We start from the raw sequence: 16,024 nt of genomic DNA on the forward strand, positions 1-16,024 counted from the left end.
CACTCTCCCCTTCCTACACCTGTGCTTTCCTCTCAGGGAGGGAATTCCAGAACCTGAGGCCTAGGCGGCTGAAGGGCCAGCTGCCAATGGCGCAGTAATTAAGACTGGAGGTATGCAGAAGGCCAGAATTGGGGGCGCACAGAGTTATAGAATCATATAATTATAAAATTTACAGTGCAGGATGAGGCCATTCGGCCTGTTGAGTCTGCACCGGCCCTTCAAAAGAGCACCCTACTTATGCCCACATATCCACCCTATCCCTGTAACCCAGCAACCCCGCCTAACCTTTTTTGGACATTTAAGGGCAATTTAGTATGGCCAGTCCACCTAACCTGCACATCTTTGGACTGTGGGAGGAAGCCGGAGCACCCGGAGGAAACCCACGCAGACACGGGGAGAGCGTACAGACTCCGCACAGACAGTGACCCAAGCTGGTAATCAAACTCAGGTCCCTGGCGCTGTGAGCAACTGTTTTAACCACTGTGCTACCGTGCCGCCCTCAGATACCTGAGGGGCTGGAAGAGGTTACAGGGACAGGGAGGGGCAAGGCCGTGGATGAGTATCCTTTCCGACTGATTGACCAAGCTGAGCCACTTTACAAAGCGACAGAGTTTGCTCCACACATCTTGGGCGCGATTCTCCGACCCCCCACCGGGTCGGAGAATCGCCAGGGGCCGGCGTGAATCCCTCCCCCGCCGTGTCCCGAATTCTCCGCCACCGGAGATTCGGCGGGGGCGGGAATCGCGCCGCACCGGTCGGCGGGCCCACCCCCGGCGATTCTCCGGTCCGCGATGGGCCGAAGTCCCGCCGCTGTCAACCTATACCAGCCGGCGTGGATTGAACCACCTTTCGAACGGCGGGACAAGGCGGCGCGGGCGGGCTCTGGGATCCTGGGGGGGGCGCGGGGCGACCTGGCCCCGGGGGGGAGGGTGCCCCCACGGTGGCCTGGCCCGCGATCGGGGCCCACCGATCCGCGGGCGGGCCTGTGCCGTCGGGGCACTCTTTTCCTTCCGCCTTCGCCATGGTCTTCGCATGCGCGGGGATGCCGTGAGCGGCCGCTGGCGCTCCCGCGCATGCATCGCCCGGCAAAGTCATTTCCGCGCTAGCTGGCAGGGCGGAAATCAGTCCGGCTCGGGCCTAGCCCCTCAAGGTGAGGGCTTGGCCCGTCAAGATGCGGAGAATTCCGCACCTTTGGGGCGGCGCGATGCCGGTCTGATTAGCGCCGTTTTTGGCGCCGGTCGGCGGACATCGCGCCGATTGCGGAGAATCCCGCCCCAGATTTCAAATATCCTTGCTACTTAATACTCATTCAAAGATACATGTAAATCCATTAGCTGACTATAAAAGATGAAGGGCGAGGCAATCATGATCAACTTGGCTCAGTGGCCACACGCCGACTCCTGAATCAGTCGGTTATGGATTCCAACTTGCTCAAGACATCAGCAAGGCATTGATAAAGTAGTTTTGTGTTACTAGTGCCGGCTGTTCGGTAAAGCACAGGAATTCTCCAGAGCCCTGGCCAATATCTATCCCTTGGACATCACTATTAGAATGATCAGCAATTTATCTTTTTGATATTTGTGAGACCTTGCTGTGCCCAATTTGCTGCCAGATTTGCTTATGTAACATCATTGACGACATTTCAAAAATAATTAATTGGCCGTGAAATGTCTTGGGATTTTCTGAGGACTCAGAAGATACTATATATAAATGTAAGTTTTTCTTTCCTTAACCTGTGCAATTAGATCAGAGATAACATGCACAACGCATGCTGAAAGTTCCCAAACAGACCCAATCTTCACAACAGATGGAACTAAAGTGCCACAAATATAGTTCATTTACATTCAGGACTCCGAGAAACAGTGTACCCAATCAAATCGAGAATGCGGTAGCTTCTGCAGCAAGTCTATTCACAGTTAAGGAGTATCTTGCTGCAGTAAATACTTTTTTTAGAAAACCCTTAAAGTTTACTTTGCACATAGCTTATTAAATAACTGTCACTGAATATCCAAATGCCTAAGCTGACTTTTCTCCTCGTCAGGGAAAAATTGAAATGACTAATTGCAATAATACATTATATTTATATAATGCCTTTAACACAGCAAAAGTATCCGTGTAGAAAAGTGTTTGGGAGAGGAGGGAAAAATACTATAGAGCATTGCCCAGCTGAGCACAGCCTCACCCCCCTTCAGGAGAAACATTTATAAACTTGTGGCATGGTGTCTCAGTGGTTAGCACTGCTGCCCCACAGCGCCAGGGACCTGGGTTCGATTCTGCCCTTGGGTTACTGTCGGTGTGGAGTTTGCACTTTCTCCCCATGTCTGCGTGGATTTCCTCCAGGTTCTCTGGATTCCTCCCACAGTCCAAAGATGTGCAAGTTAAGTGGATTGGACATGCTAACTTTCCCCTCAGTATCCAAAGGTGTGCAGGTTAGGTAGGGTTACGTGCTAGGGTGGGGGAGGTTGGGTGCTCTTTCAGAGAAACAGTACACTCTTGGGCAGCACGGTAGCATTGTGGATAGCACAATTGCTTCACAGCTCCCGGGTCCCAGGTTCGATTCCGGCTTGTGTCACTGCCTGTGCGGAGTCTGCACATCCTCCCCGTGTGTGCATGGGTTTCTTCCGGGTGCTCCGGTTTCCTTCCACAGTCCAAAGATGTGCAGGTTAGGTGGATTGGCCATGATAAATTGCCCTTAGTGTCCAAAATTGCCCTTAGTTTTGGGTGGGGTTACTGGATTATGGGGATAGGGTGGAGGTGTTGACCTTGGGTAGGGTGCTCTTTCCAAGAGCTGGTGCAGACTCGATGGGCCGAATGGCCTCCTTCTGCAATGTAAATTCTATGATAATCTTGATGGGCCGAATGTCCTCCTCCTGCACTGTAGCAATTTTATGGTTCTATAAGCATATTTTCCAGTAAATATATTGGCCCACAAATCCAATGGAGAAGAAAGAAACTGGCGAAATCTGTTGCAATCAGAAAGTTTCTACTGGGAGGGATACTTAATCCACCTACCATTCTCTTTGTCCTGCTTTAAGGTTTTGCAGCAAATCTGGTGGCATCATTCGCTATCCCTTTGTGGTAAACCACTGTTACACCTTTATTAGGTGATGTAAGGCAGGACCTGTACTACAGGTTCGCCGGTAGTCCCTGCCTGCTGGCTCCGCCCAGTAGGCAGAGTATAAATATGCGTGTACTCCATTCAGCAGCCATTTCGTCAGCTGCTGTGGGAGGCCACACATCTTAGAGCAATAAAGCCTCAGTTGTATCCAACTCTAGTCTTTGTTCAATTGATTGTGCATCACCCTTGAAGAAGATGTGCCCAATACATATGGCCCACAGTGCCACTTCCAACCAGCAATCCAGTCCTAGTGTGCATTCGCATCAGTCTGCAAGAAGGCACTCTGAAACCCCACCACATCTCTGGGATTGATGCGCCTGCAGAGCACACCTCTGACACAATTGTCTCCTCTTGACTAACCTCATTGAAGGACTAATATCTGAAATATTAATAAAATCACAAGGAACCCAAAACTAATATGGAGACTGCAACCAGGAGAAAGAAGAAAAATAAACAAATTCTATTTGAAAACACTTGGATGCTCGGCAGCAGAAGCAGACAGGTTGCCACTTGAAGCCCCATTGCTCGTGATATCAATTCCTCCCATCCCTATTGCTGCTGTCCAGCATTGTATATCTCATCAAAACATAATTAAACGAGTTTGCTAAATTGCTGCAATGGATATGTGCGAGTACATGCACAGATGGTTTCAATTTCTTTTAATGTAATTTGGAGAATGCACTAAATAAGAAAAATTTAAAAATACAGAATGGTAGCAGCAAAGGCTGCAGAAAGGCGAAGGAAATGGCACAGCGAAGGCACATTTTATTGAATGGAGCTGTCCAGCAGTATAAATGGAGTTAGGCGGTAGCAGTTTATCTAACTAGTGAGTCTGGAATATAAACATAAATGAGTTAACACTCAGGCAACTTTCTGGGCATGAGAATTGGAGTTGCTGCAACTTCACAAACTGTGCAATGCCCCAAACTGCAGAACCGTGGAAGAAAGACTGCTGAAGGGAACTGAAACGGCTCTCAGTCACTGAGATCGAGGAGCGGCCAGTCAGGTTATTCAAAGTGGGAAGAGTCGACACGGACGATTCGGCAGGTGTGGGAAACAAAGGTTTCCTGAGGCTGTGCTGTGGGCACAAACGCTCTGAGGAGTGGAGAGCTAATTAGCATCTGTAGCCCACCTAATGCAGTAGCTGTAATTAACATCTCGCAGACTAAATACAAGTGGGACTAGAGCAGTCAGCATTTGAGTGATAATGTAAAACTAAACTGTCAAACAAATTTAAGTTCAGGGAACAGGTGATCTGTTCCAACAGATCATCCAGACACAGCAATTAATGCACAGGAAGACATCACTTAACCCTGCGCACCTGGTGCCGTTCTGGTTCTTCGATTGGATTGACTGGCCTGCATTTTCCCCAGGAATATTTCTGCTTCTGGACCATTGAGCTGAATTCTACGATGCCTTTGGATGGGAGGAGAGGCGTGGTGCTGAGGATGGTGGGGGACAAGCCCGATTGGGCTTGGCTAACTCATCCTGCCACCATTCAACAGCCGTTGGATCTTTAATCGGTTTGGGACAGGACTTCTGACCACATCGGAGAGGAAGGCCCAGCTACGGGTGCTGCTGGCCAATCAAATAGCCGGTCGCTCTCTTGACCCGGCAGAGCCACTGGGGCCAGTGGCTGCTTCTGGAATTGCATGGAGTCATGAAGAGGAGGATGCAGAAGGAGCCTGGAATTTCAGGTCAGTATAGAGTTGCACCGAGGCTATAGCTGGCCCAAGCAAGAAGAGTGGGGGATTGGAACCAATAGGCCTTAAAGGGCCCATGGGCGAGTGAGCCACCCAATGTCTCTCCTGCCATGGATAAAATACCTGCAGTGGGCCTCACCAAGGACGGGTTTAGTTCAGTTGACGAGACAACTGGTTCGTGTTGCAGAACAAGGCCAACAACGTGGGTTCAATTCCCATACCGGCAGAGGTTATTCATTAAGGTCCCGCCTTCTTAATCTTGCCCCTCACCTGAGGTGTGGTGATCCTCAGGTTAAACCACTACCAGTGAGCTCTCCCCCTCAAAGGGGAAATCAGCCGATAATCATCTGGGACTATGGTGACTTTACATTTATACTACCTGCAGTGGCTGGTGAGGCGGGCAGTTGACAGGCATGATGCCACTACCATGGCACCCAATTTTGCATCCCCACCACCTACCATTCCGCCTCTGGGGGTGGGGAACATAAAAGTCAGCCCATTAAGTGAGTTGGTGCACAGTCAGTGAATAGTGGAAATCTTGAATGCACTGACTCCTACCCTGTTCCTCCTGCTCAAGCCCGTGACTTACATGTTAGTTTTCTATCCTGCAAATCTCATTCAGGGGAAGGAGAGCAGACAACGAAAAGGACAGGGTCAATCTCCCTCACTTATCACTCCTGAATTTCTCTTGCAAAAAGTAAGGAAGCAGTGGGGTGGGTTGTGATTAGTGAGCAATGACATCTTCGTTAGCAGCAACCTCCGCTACCTCCAAACTCAGCCAACAGTAATGTATCAGGATTGATTCAACTGCCACAGCCTGATTCTATTTTCGATCGAACTTGGCCTCTTGTGCATCCTAAAATATTTTTGCCCCATTATCGGCAGCTATGCCTTCAACCCATTGGTCTATGGAACTTCCTCACTCCATGCCAGTTTTTCTTTGACTGCTCTTCTGTGAAGTGGTTTGGGACATTTTCCTACAATGAGGGTCCTTTATCAGTTCAAGTTGTTATTGCTGTTGAGTGATCACTGGGCAAACATGCATGGTTATTAACGTTAGATGGAGATGTCTGTGCATGGCGGTGCCACCTGCTTGCTGGAAGATTCTGTCAAGTCTCAGTCGTTGTGGCTTCCTAGGTGAGGATTCAGAAAATGGCCACCCCCATGTCACCCAACAAGGATTCAATGCCCTTACCTGCGCATAATGACATCAACATACCATGGAATCATGTGCTATTTAAGAGAACAATGCAATGCCTCACACTCCGATTGAAAGGAATTGCTCAGCCTTATTCAGTTTGGTGACTGCAGCAAACTTTAATGTGAAGCATTAGGACATGTGTCTGTACTTTCCTCTTGCCCTGTTAAGATGTGCCTTCAGAGGATATACACAACAGTAGGTCAGTCAGGCCATGGACAGGAAATTCCTCAGAACAACTCCAGCTGTGCAGCACAAAGTCAGTTTATGCAGGTAGGGTTTCCACTACCTTTGCAACCACATCATGGTGATCAGGGAAGTACAGAGCTGAGGAAAGTACTGACCTACTTCTCTGATTTCTCTTCACTCCCTGCCAGCAACACCTACCTTCTCATGGTTGCACATTGCATTCAGGAAGGTATGGTATTAGAGACATTGTCTTAATTCTTACCATTCCTCCAGCTACGCCATACTGAGCCGTAGGTGTTCTATCCACTAAAACAGCAAAGAAACACACACTGGGATTTTCTTGGGGCTTTTCCCCATCGGTCAGTGTAACATTGGTGAAAGATTGGCAGAAAGATGTTCCGTCTCGATCCAGGCCTCTCCTCTGATCAGGGCAATTCTTGAGGGAATTCTGACAGTGGATTCTACGCACTAGTATCTTTCCAAAACCCCAAAACACTTAACGTATAGCAAGAAGTATTTTTCATCAACGCTGACAAGTCAAATTTATTAAATGAGACGAAACAACTGAAAGCATGTTTTCAAGAGCTTTGGATGCTCCCTTTACCAGCTGATTTATAACATTAATAAAATCAACCACCTGCCTTTCTTTCTGTTCAACTATACCATTCTGTATTTGCATCCCTTACCCTCGCTTGATTTCTCAGAGTAATCTTGATCTGGCACAGCAGCCTCAGTGATTAGGGAGAGGTCCTGTGGAGTCGCAATAATCCAATCCGGCAATCCATCTTCGCCATTGGAGGAATATTCCAACTCGCACACTGTCTCGAAATCGCAGTAGAAGTCTGAAACAATATAAATATGATGCAGGTGAACAATCATACAAGGAGCACTAATAAAGCAAAGAGGTCTCACAGTGCCCAAGAGACATCATCATATCTTTAGCATAAGTATTCCCAGGAATCCAGCCCAGTGTGGGATGATGTTTTTCTCTGGTTGCTTTGTGTTAGTGACCATGTGAACACACCGGGAAACCGCTTGGTGAAGTGGCAATTTAATTCTTTGAAAATACTTTTCAAATTTAGCCAGAATATGAATACGTGAGATTTTCCTGCCATTGTTTACCTGAGCAAGAAGGGGAGCATTTACCCCGCATGGTAGTCAGAACACTGCAGATAATTTAAACATTGGCGTCAACCCTGTTTGGGGTAAAAAGCAATTAGGTAAATTAAAATGCTAGATGGGTTCCGAGAGACCAGAACAACTGCTGACCCCTCTTGGTGAAGAAGTGGAGAAGGCGGGTTTCAAACGGAAGTCACCAGACTGATGGCTATACAACTTGGAAGACTACTTTTGTTATTAGCCACGACAAAGCCAGTTTTAGAATAATCATATGCATGCCATTCTGATTTTTTTAATAAAAGAAATGAATATTCTTACCAGTTCCTTCTTCAACAATGACATTTAAAGAATGCTAATTTCCCAACATGAAAACATTGCTAAAATTCCCTACGCTTGTAAGCCAATGCGATCAATTATGGGGTACATCCCTGTGAGCCCTGCAAAATCTATAGGGTTGTGCCTTCAGACCAGTCTCATGCCCCAGGAAGCCATTGCACATGTTGTGAAATTTGCATTCCTATCAGTGAGTGTAGCTTTCTGACTCCAGCAGAATCTGTGGAGCATGCCAGACACCAATCGCAAACGTGCCGACCAGCAGAAGGGAAGACCCTAAGAGGGAGAGGTTAAATTTATGTTTTAAAGAATGTCAAAGAAAGAATATTTTACTTTACTCTTCCTACACTTGTTATGGGAGAGGCGTTTTCAGAACCCCAAAATGTATCATGGAGTTCAACCAACCTCCCCCTTTAATGCTATTGTTGCTTTTCCGAGCACACGGCTTGTTCTCCAGGAGTGGGATTACAATTATGGACACGTGGGTTTTTAAACACAAAACAATGTTTATTGCATAAACTCAACTTAACCTTTTAAATAAACATTGGATCTCTTAACACCCCTTACTTCAAAGATAACCCCAAAAATCTTACAACACTAAATAATCCTCCAGTTATTCCTTTCAACATCCAAGAGACTTAACACCTTTAAACAGAAACACATCAGGTTAAAGGCTTTACTATTGTGAGTTTAAATCACCCAAATGGCCCAGAGATAGTCTTTCATGGTAGAGATCACAGCAGATCCAGCTCACTGCAAACACAGACACACCCCAAGCTCTTTTCCTCAAAACTGGCTTTCTCCATTTCAGCAGCTCTTAGCAAACCAGCCAGGCACTTTTCAGCTGCTCTCCTCAAACCAGCCAGGCACTTTTCAGCTGCTCTCCTCAAACACGCCAGGCACTTTTCAGCTGCTCTCCTCAAACCAGCCAGGCACTTTTCAGCTGCTCTCTTCCAACTGAAACTAAACTGCAAACTGGCTGAACTAAAACCAAGCTCCACCCACACTCTGATATCACTGCATTTCTTAAAGGTACGTTGCGTAAACATCCATTTCTTAAAGGCACTCTCACATGACACACTTCAATTGCCCAAGAAGATGCAAGTGATTCGGAGTTGGGTTTTCATATCAGTTCTGGAAATGGAGGTGGGGCGATGTGTAGTTTGGTGCTATGGGCCTCCATGCCACCACATGTCCCTTCATAGCGCCAAGGTCCCAGGTTCGACTCCCGGCTTGGGTCACTGTCTGTGCAGAGTCTGCACCTTCTCTCCATGTATGCGTGGGTTTCCTCCAGGTGCTCCGGTTTCCTCTCACAAATCTCAAAAGACGTGCTTGTTGGACATTCTGAATTCTCCCTCATTGTACCCAAACAGGCGCCAGAGTTTGGCGACTGGGCGATTTTCACAGTAACTTCATTACAGTCTTACTGTAAGCCTACTTGTGACACTAATAAAGATTATTGTTATTATTACGTTTCTGACCCCAAACCATTTTGAATGAGGGTCGGATCACCCGTCCGCCAAATGGTAGGCAACCAATTTAGTCCTATATGTCCGTATTTAGATGGACATTTCATTCACCAATGAGTGCAGCCCATCTTTGCATGGACCACACCCATATCAAAGTGCTGAGCTCAGGATGATGAGAGAAGGTGGGTGGTGGCATTGGATCAAGTGATGGACCACCCCCAGCCCCACCCTGAACTGGTACGGGTCATCCCTCGAGGGGTTACCCCTATAAGTTCATAGATGGCTGGTTTAGCTCAGTGGGCTAGACAGCTGGTTTGTGATCTAGAATAAGGCCAGCAGCGCGGGTTCAATTCCCGTACCAGCTGAGAATTCTGAAAATCTCTCTGTGTACCCGAACAGGCGCCGGAATGTGGCAACTAAGGACTTTTCACAGTAACTTTCTTGAAGTGTTGATGTAAGCCTTCTTGTGACAATAAAGATTATTTATTTATTTATTTTAGACAGGCAGCTGCAACATTCTAAAACATGAAAGTAAACTTACCCATCCTTGTCCCTCGCTGTTTTCATCCTCACAACGGCATCTCCCACCCCACCTGGAACTACCAAGGGTCTCCCGTTGGTCCTCCAGCATGGGCAGCCCACCCGCCATCCCTAACTGCTTGGCGAGCCAGCGCCATGGCCTTCAATTGGCTGAAGATTTGAAAATCCCAGGGGTTGCGCCCAGAGCATGGCATTGCAGGCTCGGGGTCCATAATTCTTCCCCATTTTTGGTGCCCAACCAGATGATTAGAAATCCAGCCAGTGAATATTTCAAAAATGATTGACTGACTGAAGGACACATTTGAGGGCAGCACAGTAGCATTATGGATAGCACAATTGCTTCACAGCTCCAGGTCCCAGGTTTGATTCCAGCTTGGGTCACTGTCTGTGCGGAATCTGCACATCCTCCCCGTGTATGCGTGGGTTTCCTCGGGGTGCTCCGGTTTCCTCCCACAGTCCAAAGATGTGCAGGTTAGGTGGATTGGCCATGCTAAATTGCCCATAGTGCCCAAAATTGCCCTGAGTGTTGGGTGGGGTTACTGGGTTATGGGGATAGGGTGGAGGTGTTGACCTTGGGTAGGATGCTCTTTCCAAGAGCCGGTGCAGACTTGATGGGCCGAATGGCCTCCTTCTGCACTGTAAATTCTATGATTGCTGATCAGCAGAAACACATTTATTTGGTCATTTGTGCGGTCCAGGCATATATGTGAATAATGACCATTTAGCTGACATAATGCAAGGTGACCCACAGCCGTGAAACCAGCAGGGAGTGTTGGTGTTGACTTTTGTTTCCAGCCAAGATCAAGCTGTTTGAGGATGGTACATTTATTCCTCTCCTCTAATGCAATCGTTGAGAGGCAAGCTCGATTTCTGTGTTCAGACCACATTAACGCAACTTACCAATTGGGAGGGCAGGAAATCTGGCAGAGTGGCTGATACTTAAAAGGTCCCAGGGGGATGTCCTAGCGGGAGGTGCACTTAGCAAAGTTGGGCAGTGAACAAAAACTTATCACAGCAACACAGGGGCTCCACTGATTTACCACTGCAGCCATGGGCTGTTCCTGGAGCAAGTGGGCAACAGGAAGGAGGCCCTTTTCCCCTCCAATGGGCAATGGATTCTCTGTCATGTTATTCGGCAGTAACGGAGAGATAAGCTTGAGCAGGTATCACCATCACAGCAAAGGGAAAGGGGCTGAAACAATAAATGCCAACAGCATCATCATACCTAATTCTCCTTCTCACCACAATGAACTTCACCAATATCACATCGGATGTGACTCACATTCAATGGTGTGTGTGGGTCGCAGGTCACATTTTGGGCCTCAAAGACCACTGGAATTGCCCACAAAACATGCATCCGAATTTTATGACGCATATACTTGTGTTCACATGATTTGATGGCTCAAACAGTTTATTTGAAATGTTAATGTGAGTGGATTGACGGATATTGATGCAGACAGTTCTAATCTCTCTGAATGTGGTGTCATTAGGGAAATCCAATAACATCATGCATGGAAATTGTATCTAATAAAGGGCAATATTCAGACTTTGCCGTCTCACTTAGCAAGGCAAAAGATCTACTCAGCTTTTTATTTGCTTGAAAATACGTGGCATGCGTAACACATAATTTGGGTTGTGAGGACTTTCGGGCCTGATTTTAACATGGGGTAGGAGTCAGGAGACAAGGCGGAGGCAAACCATTTCCACCATGAGAGAGTCATTTGGGATATTCTAGGCTCTCAGTGTTGTATTTCTGCTTTAATTGAGTCGGCATCAGAGATTGATATCCTTATTCTGCCGACATTTCTATGGGCGGTGCTGGCACGACTTGCTGAGATGGCAGTCTTGACAATGAAAACTTTTAAATGGAAATAATCAAAAGATAGGTCTTGATGATTTCAAGTGATGGGGCTGAAACTATTTCCTTTGCCAGACTGTTCCATTGTGGGATTGTCCTTGGAAAGAAAGATTGTTAATACACTGACTTGGAAACAAATGGGGCGAGATTCTCTGGTCGCCGAAATTGCGTTCGGTGATCGGCCGGAGAATCCCTGTCTTGGCGATGCTCCGCCCCCTGAAAAACGGCATGATTGAAGAGTACAGCGCACGCCATCAGGACGGCCTCAGGATGTCACCTGAGGCGCTCCCCTGATGCTCTGCCCCGATAGGCCGACTTCCCAACGGCGTGGGTCACTCATGGTATTTTTTTTTAGTGAACCCAGTGTGGCGGCTGCGCACTGAGTCCAGCGCCACCATGGTCGGGGGGGGGGGGGGGGGGGGGAGCCGTTCTGTGGGCAAGGTGGGGGGCTTTGGCGGGGGATGGGGGCACTGGTGGGGGGTGGTCCGGGGGGTGAAGAGCCTGGTAAAAGGGTGTCAGTTTTTGGCAGGCTTGGTTCGCTCACCATTTTGCACGGCGCGGCCGCTGCAGACCGCCGCAGTGCGCATGCGCAACCACGGACCCAGCAATTCAACGGCCTTATCCGCAGGTAAAGCCGCGGGCTTTAAACTGTGTGGCTGCTAGCCCCCCACCACATGGAGGATCGGTGCAGCTTTTGTGCCATTTTTTTCTGGCGTTAAACACTACTGTTCGCACGCCAGCGTCAGCTCTTAGTCTTAAATCGGAGAATCCAATCCATGGTCTTTTTTGTTTTTGTGGGAATGGCTATTTCATGTTTTGTCATTGCTGGAGAGCACCAGGTACATGTTTCTGTCAATTCCCACTGGTCCATTCCATATTTTATAAAACATTGTCCTTTGCTGCAGTAATTCCCATTCCAAATCTTTGATCAAGGGATGTGACACTGGTGAATTTCTCATACTGAACAGGTGTTTCAACAAAGTAATGGATTTCTGTGTCTTGCCAAGCTGCATTATGCATTTTTAGCTAAGAGCTCGGACATCCATTAGAGCGCTGAAATACCTGAGCCCCAGAGAAAACATTGTTTGATTGACTACTTCAGCTCTCTGATCACTGCTGTCAATTTCACATGTATATTTACACAAGGGGCGAGATCTTCCAGCTGTTCATACTGGCGGGATCTTCCAGAACCGCTGACAGCGCACCCTCACCGTAGGCATGGGGTGGATTCAGTGGGAAATACCATTGACAGCAGCAGAACCAGAAGATCCTGCCACTGGCCAATGGCGGATGGTCACCACCTGCTGCTGAGAAACACGCCGCAGGGGAGGCCAGCGAATCTTGCTCATGATTAAGAGGTTTCAATTGTTTGCAACTAACCCTGTGGATACTTTAAATCACCCTTTATCATAGAATTTACAGTGCAGATGGAGGCCATTCGGCATATCGAGTCTGCACTGGTAAGAGCATCCTACCCAAGCCCACACCTCCACCCTATCCCTGTAACCCAGTAACCTTTTTGGACACTAAGGGCAATTTAGCATGGTCAATCCACCTAACCTGAACATCTTTAGACTGTGTGAGGAAACCGGAGCACCCGGAGGAAACCCACGCAGACATGGGGAGAACGTGCAGACACCACACAGACAGTGACCCAAGTCGGTAATTGAACCTGAGACCCTGGAGCTATGAAGAAACTGTGCTAACCACTGTGCTACTGTGCTAAAAGGACTTTTTATTTAAAAATAGTGAATTATTATTTTTAGAGCTTTTCTCTGCACATCCTATTGCCACTAATGGGTCACTGGTTCTTTTTAGTTTAAAAAATTCATTTTTTCCAATTAAGGGGCAAGTTAGCGTGGCCAATCCACTTACCTTGCACCTCTTTGTGTTGTGGGGGTGACACAGGGAGAATGTGCAAACTCCACAGGGACAGTGACCCAGAGCCGGGATTGAACCTGGGACCTCGGCGCCGTGAGGCAGCAGTGCTATCCATTGTGCCACCGTGCTGCCCCATTGGTTCTATACAATGTATAGTGGACCAAGCGACATGGTGATTCTATAACATGGAATCGACAACGCAGAATCGCCGAGCAGCACCTTATAGCCAAGTTCCGAACACATGAGTGCGGCCTCAAGCGGGACCTTGGATTCATGTCACATTACATTCACCCCCCACCATCTGGTCTGGGCTTGTGAGATCCTACCAACTGTCCTGTCTCGAGACAATTCACACCACTTTCACCTGTGATTATCCCTCTCTCCTATTGCTCCGTCTGGACCTGTAAAGACTTAATTACCTGCAAAGACTCGCATTCAAAGTATCATCTTGCATCTTTGACTTTGTCTATATATATGTTTCTGGAACCTACCTCTTCATTCACCTGAGGAAGGAGCAGTGCTCCAGAAGCTAGTGATTCAAAACAGAACTGTTGAACTTTAACCTGGTGTTGTAAGACTTCTTACTGTGCTCACCCCAGTCCAACGCCGGCATCTCCACATTATAACTTGGAATAGCAGGCATGAGGGGCCATGGAGGCAGATTGGCATGGATAGGGGAATGAGGATCTTTTTGAACAAAAAAAACAAGGGCAATATGTATTCTGGAGAAAGGTTTTATTAGCCATTTATAGCAAATATCAGCACAATCGCACAGGCCCACTTCAATAATGATGCTTTGCTAATAGTCATGCAATTAAAATGTCACTTCAGCAGTAAGCATTTCCTCAATTTCCTTTATTGAGCTGCATTATTAAAGAGTGAGTCATGCAGGTTTAGAGGTTGGGAGGAGACGGGGGTGGCAGTCATGGGGGATTTATTCCTGAAGGGGAAGTTTGCGAGTCTGCAGGAGTTTGCGGAGACGAGTCAGTTAATCCAGTTGGAGGGGTTCAGATATTAAAAGCAAATTAGTATGGATGCTGGAATCTGAAACAAAAGAGAAAATGCTGGAAAATCTCAGCAGGTCTGGCAGCATCTGTAGGGAGAGAAAAGAGCTAATGTTTCGAGTCCAAGTGACCCTTTAACTTAATGCTGCCAGACCTACTGAGATTTTCCAGCATTTTCACTCTTGGGGTTCAGATATTTGCAAGTTCGGAATATTGCTAGGAAGGTTTTTCTGACCTTCCCGGTGTTGCTGCCATATTCATTGAATTTGCCATATTCATTTGAATTTGTCTATATATATATGTTTCTGGAACATACCTCTTCATTCACCTGAGGAAGGAGCAGCGCTCCGAAAGCTAGTGACATCGAAACAAACCTGTTGGACTTTAACCTGGTGTTGTAAGACTTCGTACTGTGCTCACCCCAGTCCAACGCCGGCATCTCCACATTATATTCATTGATGGGGAGGGTACAGACATTGATGGGGTGGAAGAGGGGAGTACTCCAGAATTTATGGGAGGATTCTGGCGGAGAACACAGCAATGCCGGAGGGGATTAAGGTCAAGTGGGAGGAAGAACTCAGGGGGTAAATGGCAAAGGGGATGAGGTGTAAAGCTCTGTGAAAGCTGAATGCCACCTTGTCGTATGCAAGGCGCGGGCTCATACAACTAAATATGGTTCATTGGGCAGATTTCACAAGGGCTAGGATGAATCCGGGTGTTTGAGGGGGTAGAAGATATGTGTGTTCGGTGTGGGAGGGGCACATGCCTATGTTCTGGGTATGTCCTAAACTAACAAATTTTTGCCATTCTTCTTGAGCACCATGTCGGCAATCTTACAAAGGGAATTGTCGCCTGGTCCCCGAGAGGACATTTTTGGGGTTTCGGACGTGCCGGAGATGCAGACGGGTGCGGGGGCGTATGTCTTAACCTTCGCCTTGCTGACTGCTCGCAGGCGGGTTCTGTTGGAGAGGAGGTCAGCTTCTCCACTCAGTGCCTCGGTGTGTCTGGGGGATCTCATGGAGTTTTTGCACCTTGAGAAGATTAAATACACATTGAGAGGTTCGATTGAGAGGGTTTATTATGGAAGGCAGCCGTCTGTCATGTATTTCAAGGAACTGGTCACTGTCAAAAACTCGGGGGGCGGGTGGAGCTGGGATTGGAGGGGGGGTTGTTTTTATGGGTTGTTTATCTGTTTTGTATTTTTGTAATGATGTATTCAAAAAATGATCAATAAAAATACTTTTTAAAAAGAATGAGTCAAGCACAGGTGCAACTTTTACGTGCCAATGACGCGCACTGTCCTTTGCAGGTGAGGCATGGGTGGAAAGTGAAAATCTGCACTTTGAAATGTTCTTATCATTTAATCTTAGTATATTTTGTAACGTGTTATGAATGGCTAGCGCTGTCATAAGAAAGAACACAAAAAAACAAGGAATGAAAAGGTTAATATAAAGAAAAGGAGCCATGACAGAAAGAAGCATTTTTCAAGTTTGAATGGGAGTTTTGAACACCACGTCAGCTTTGGCTTACTCTTGTTTCTAAGCTGGGAGGTTGCGAGTTCAAACACCACGGCCGGGAGTCCAGGCTGCGAGTCTGGCCCGCTACCTGTTGC

The 16,024-nt window shown here is 47.3% G+C and overlaps 1 protein-coding gene across 1 annotated transcript in view; it reads right to left on the reverse strand.

The window, feature by feature from the left end:
• LOC140426516 (ALK tyrosine kinase receptor-like) overlaps positions 1–16,024 on the reverse strand; it is a 1,637,280-nt gene that overhangs the window by 1,167,153 nt on the left and 454,103 nt on the right. The window contains exon 3 of the mRNA XM_072511388.1: positions 6,895–7,050. Coding sequence (XP_072367489.1) covers positions 6,895–7,050 — 156 coding nt within the window. The remainder of the gene's footprint in view (positions 1–6,894; positions 7,051–16,024) is intronic.

The sequence above is a fragment of the Scyliorhinus torazame genome, chromosome 1 (genome assembly GCF_047496885.1).
Source record: "Scyliorhinus torazame isolate Kashiwa2021f chromosome 1, sScyTor2.1, whole genome shotgun sequence".
In the NCBI taxonomy this organism is placed as follows: Eukaryota; Metazoa; Chordata; class Chondrichthyes; order Carcharhiniformes; family Scyliorhinidae; genus Scyliorhinus; species Scyliorhinus torazame.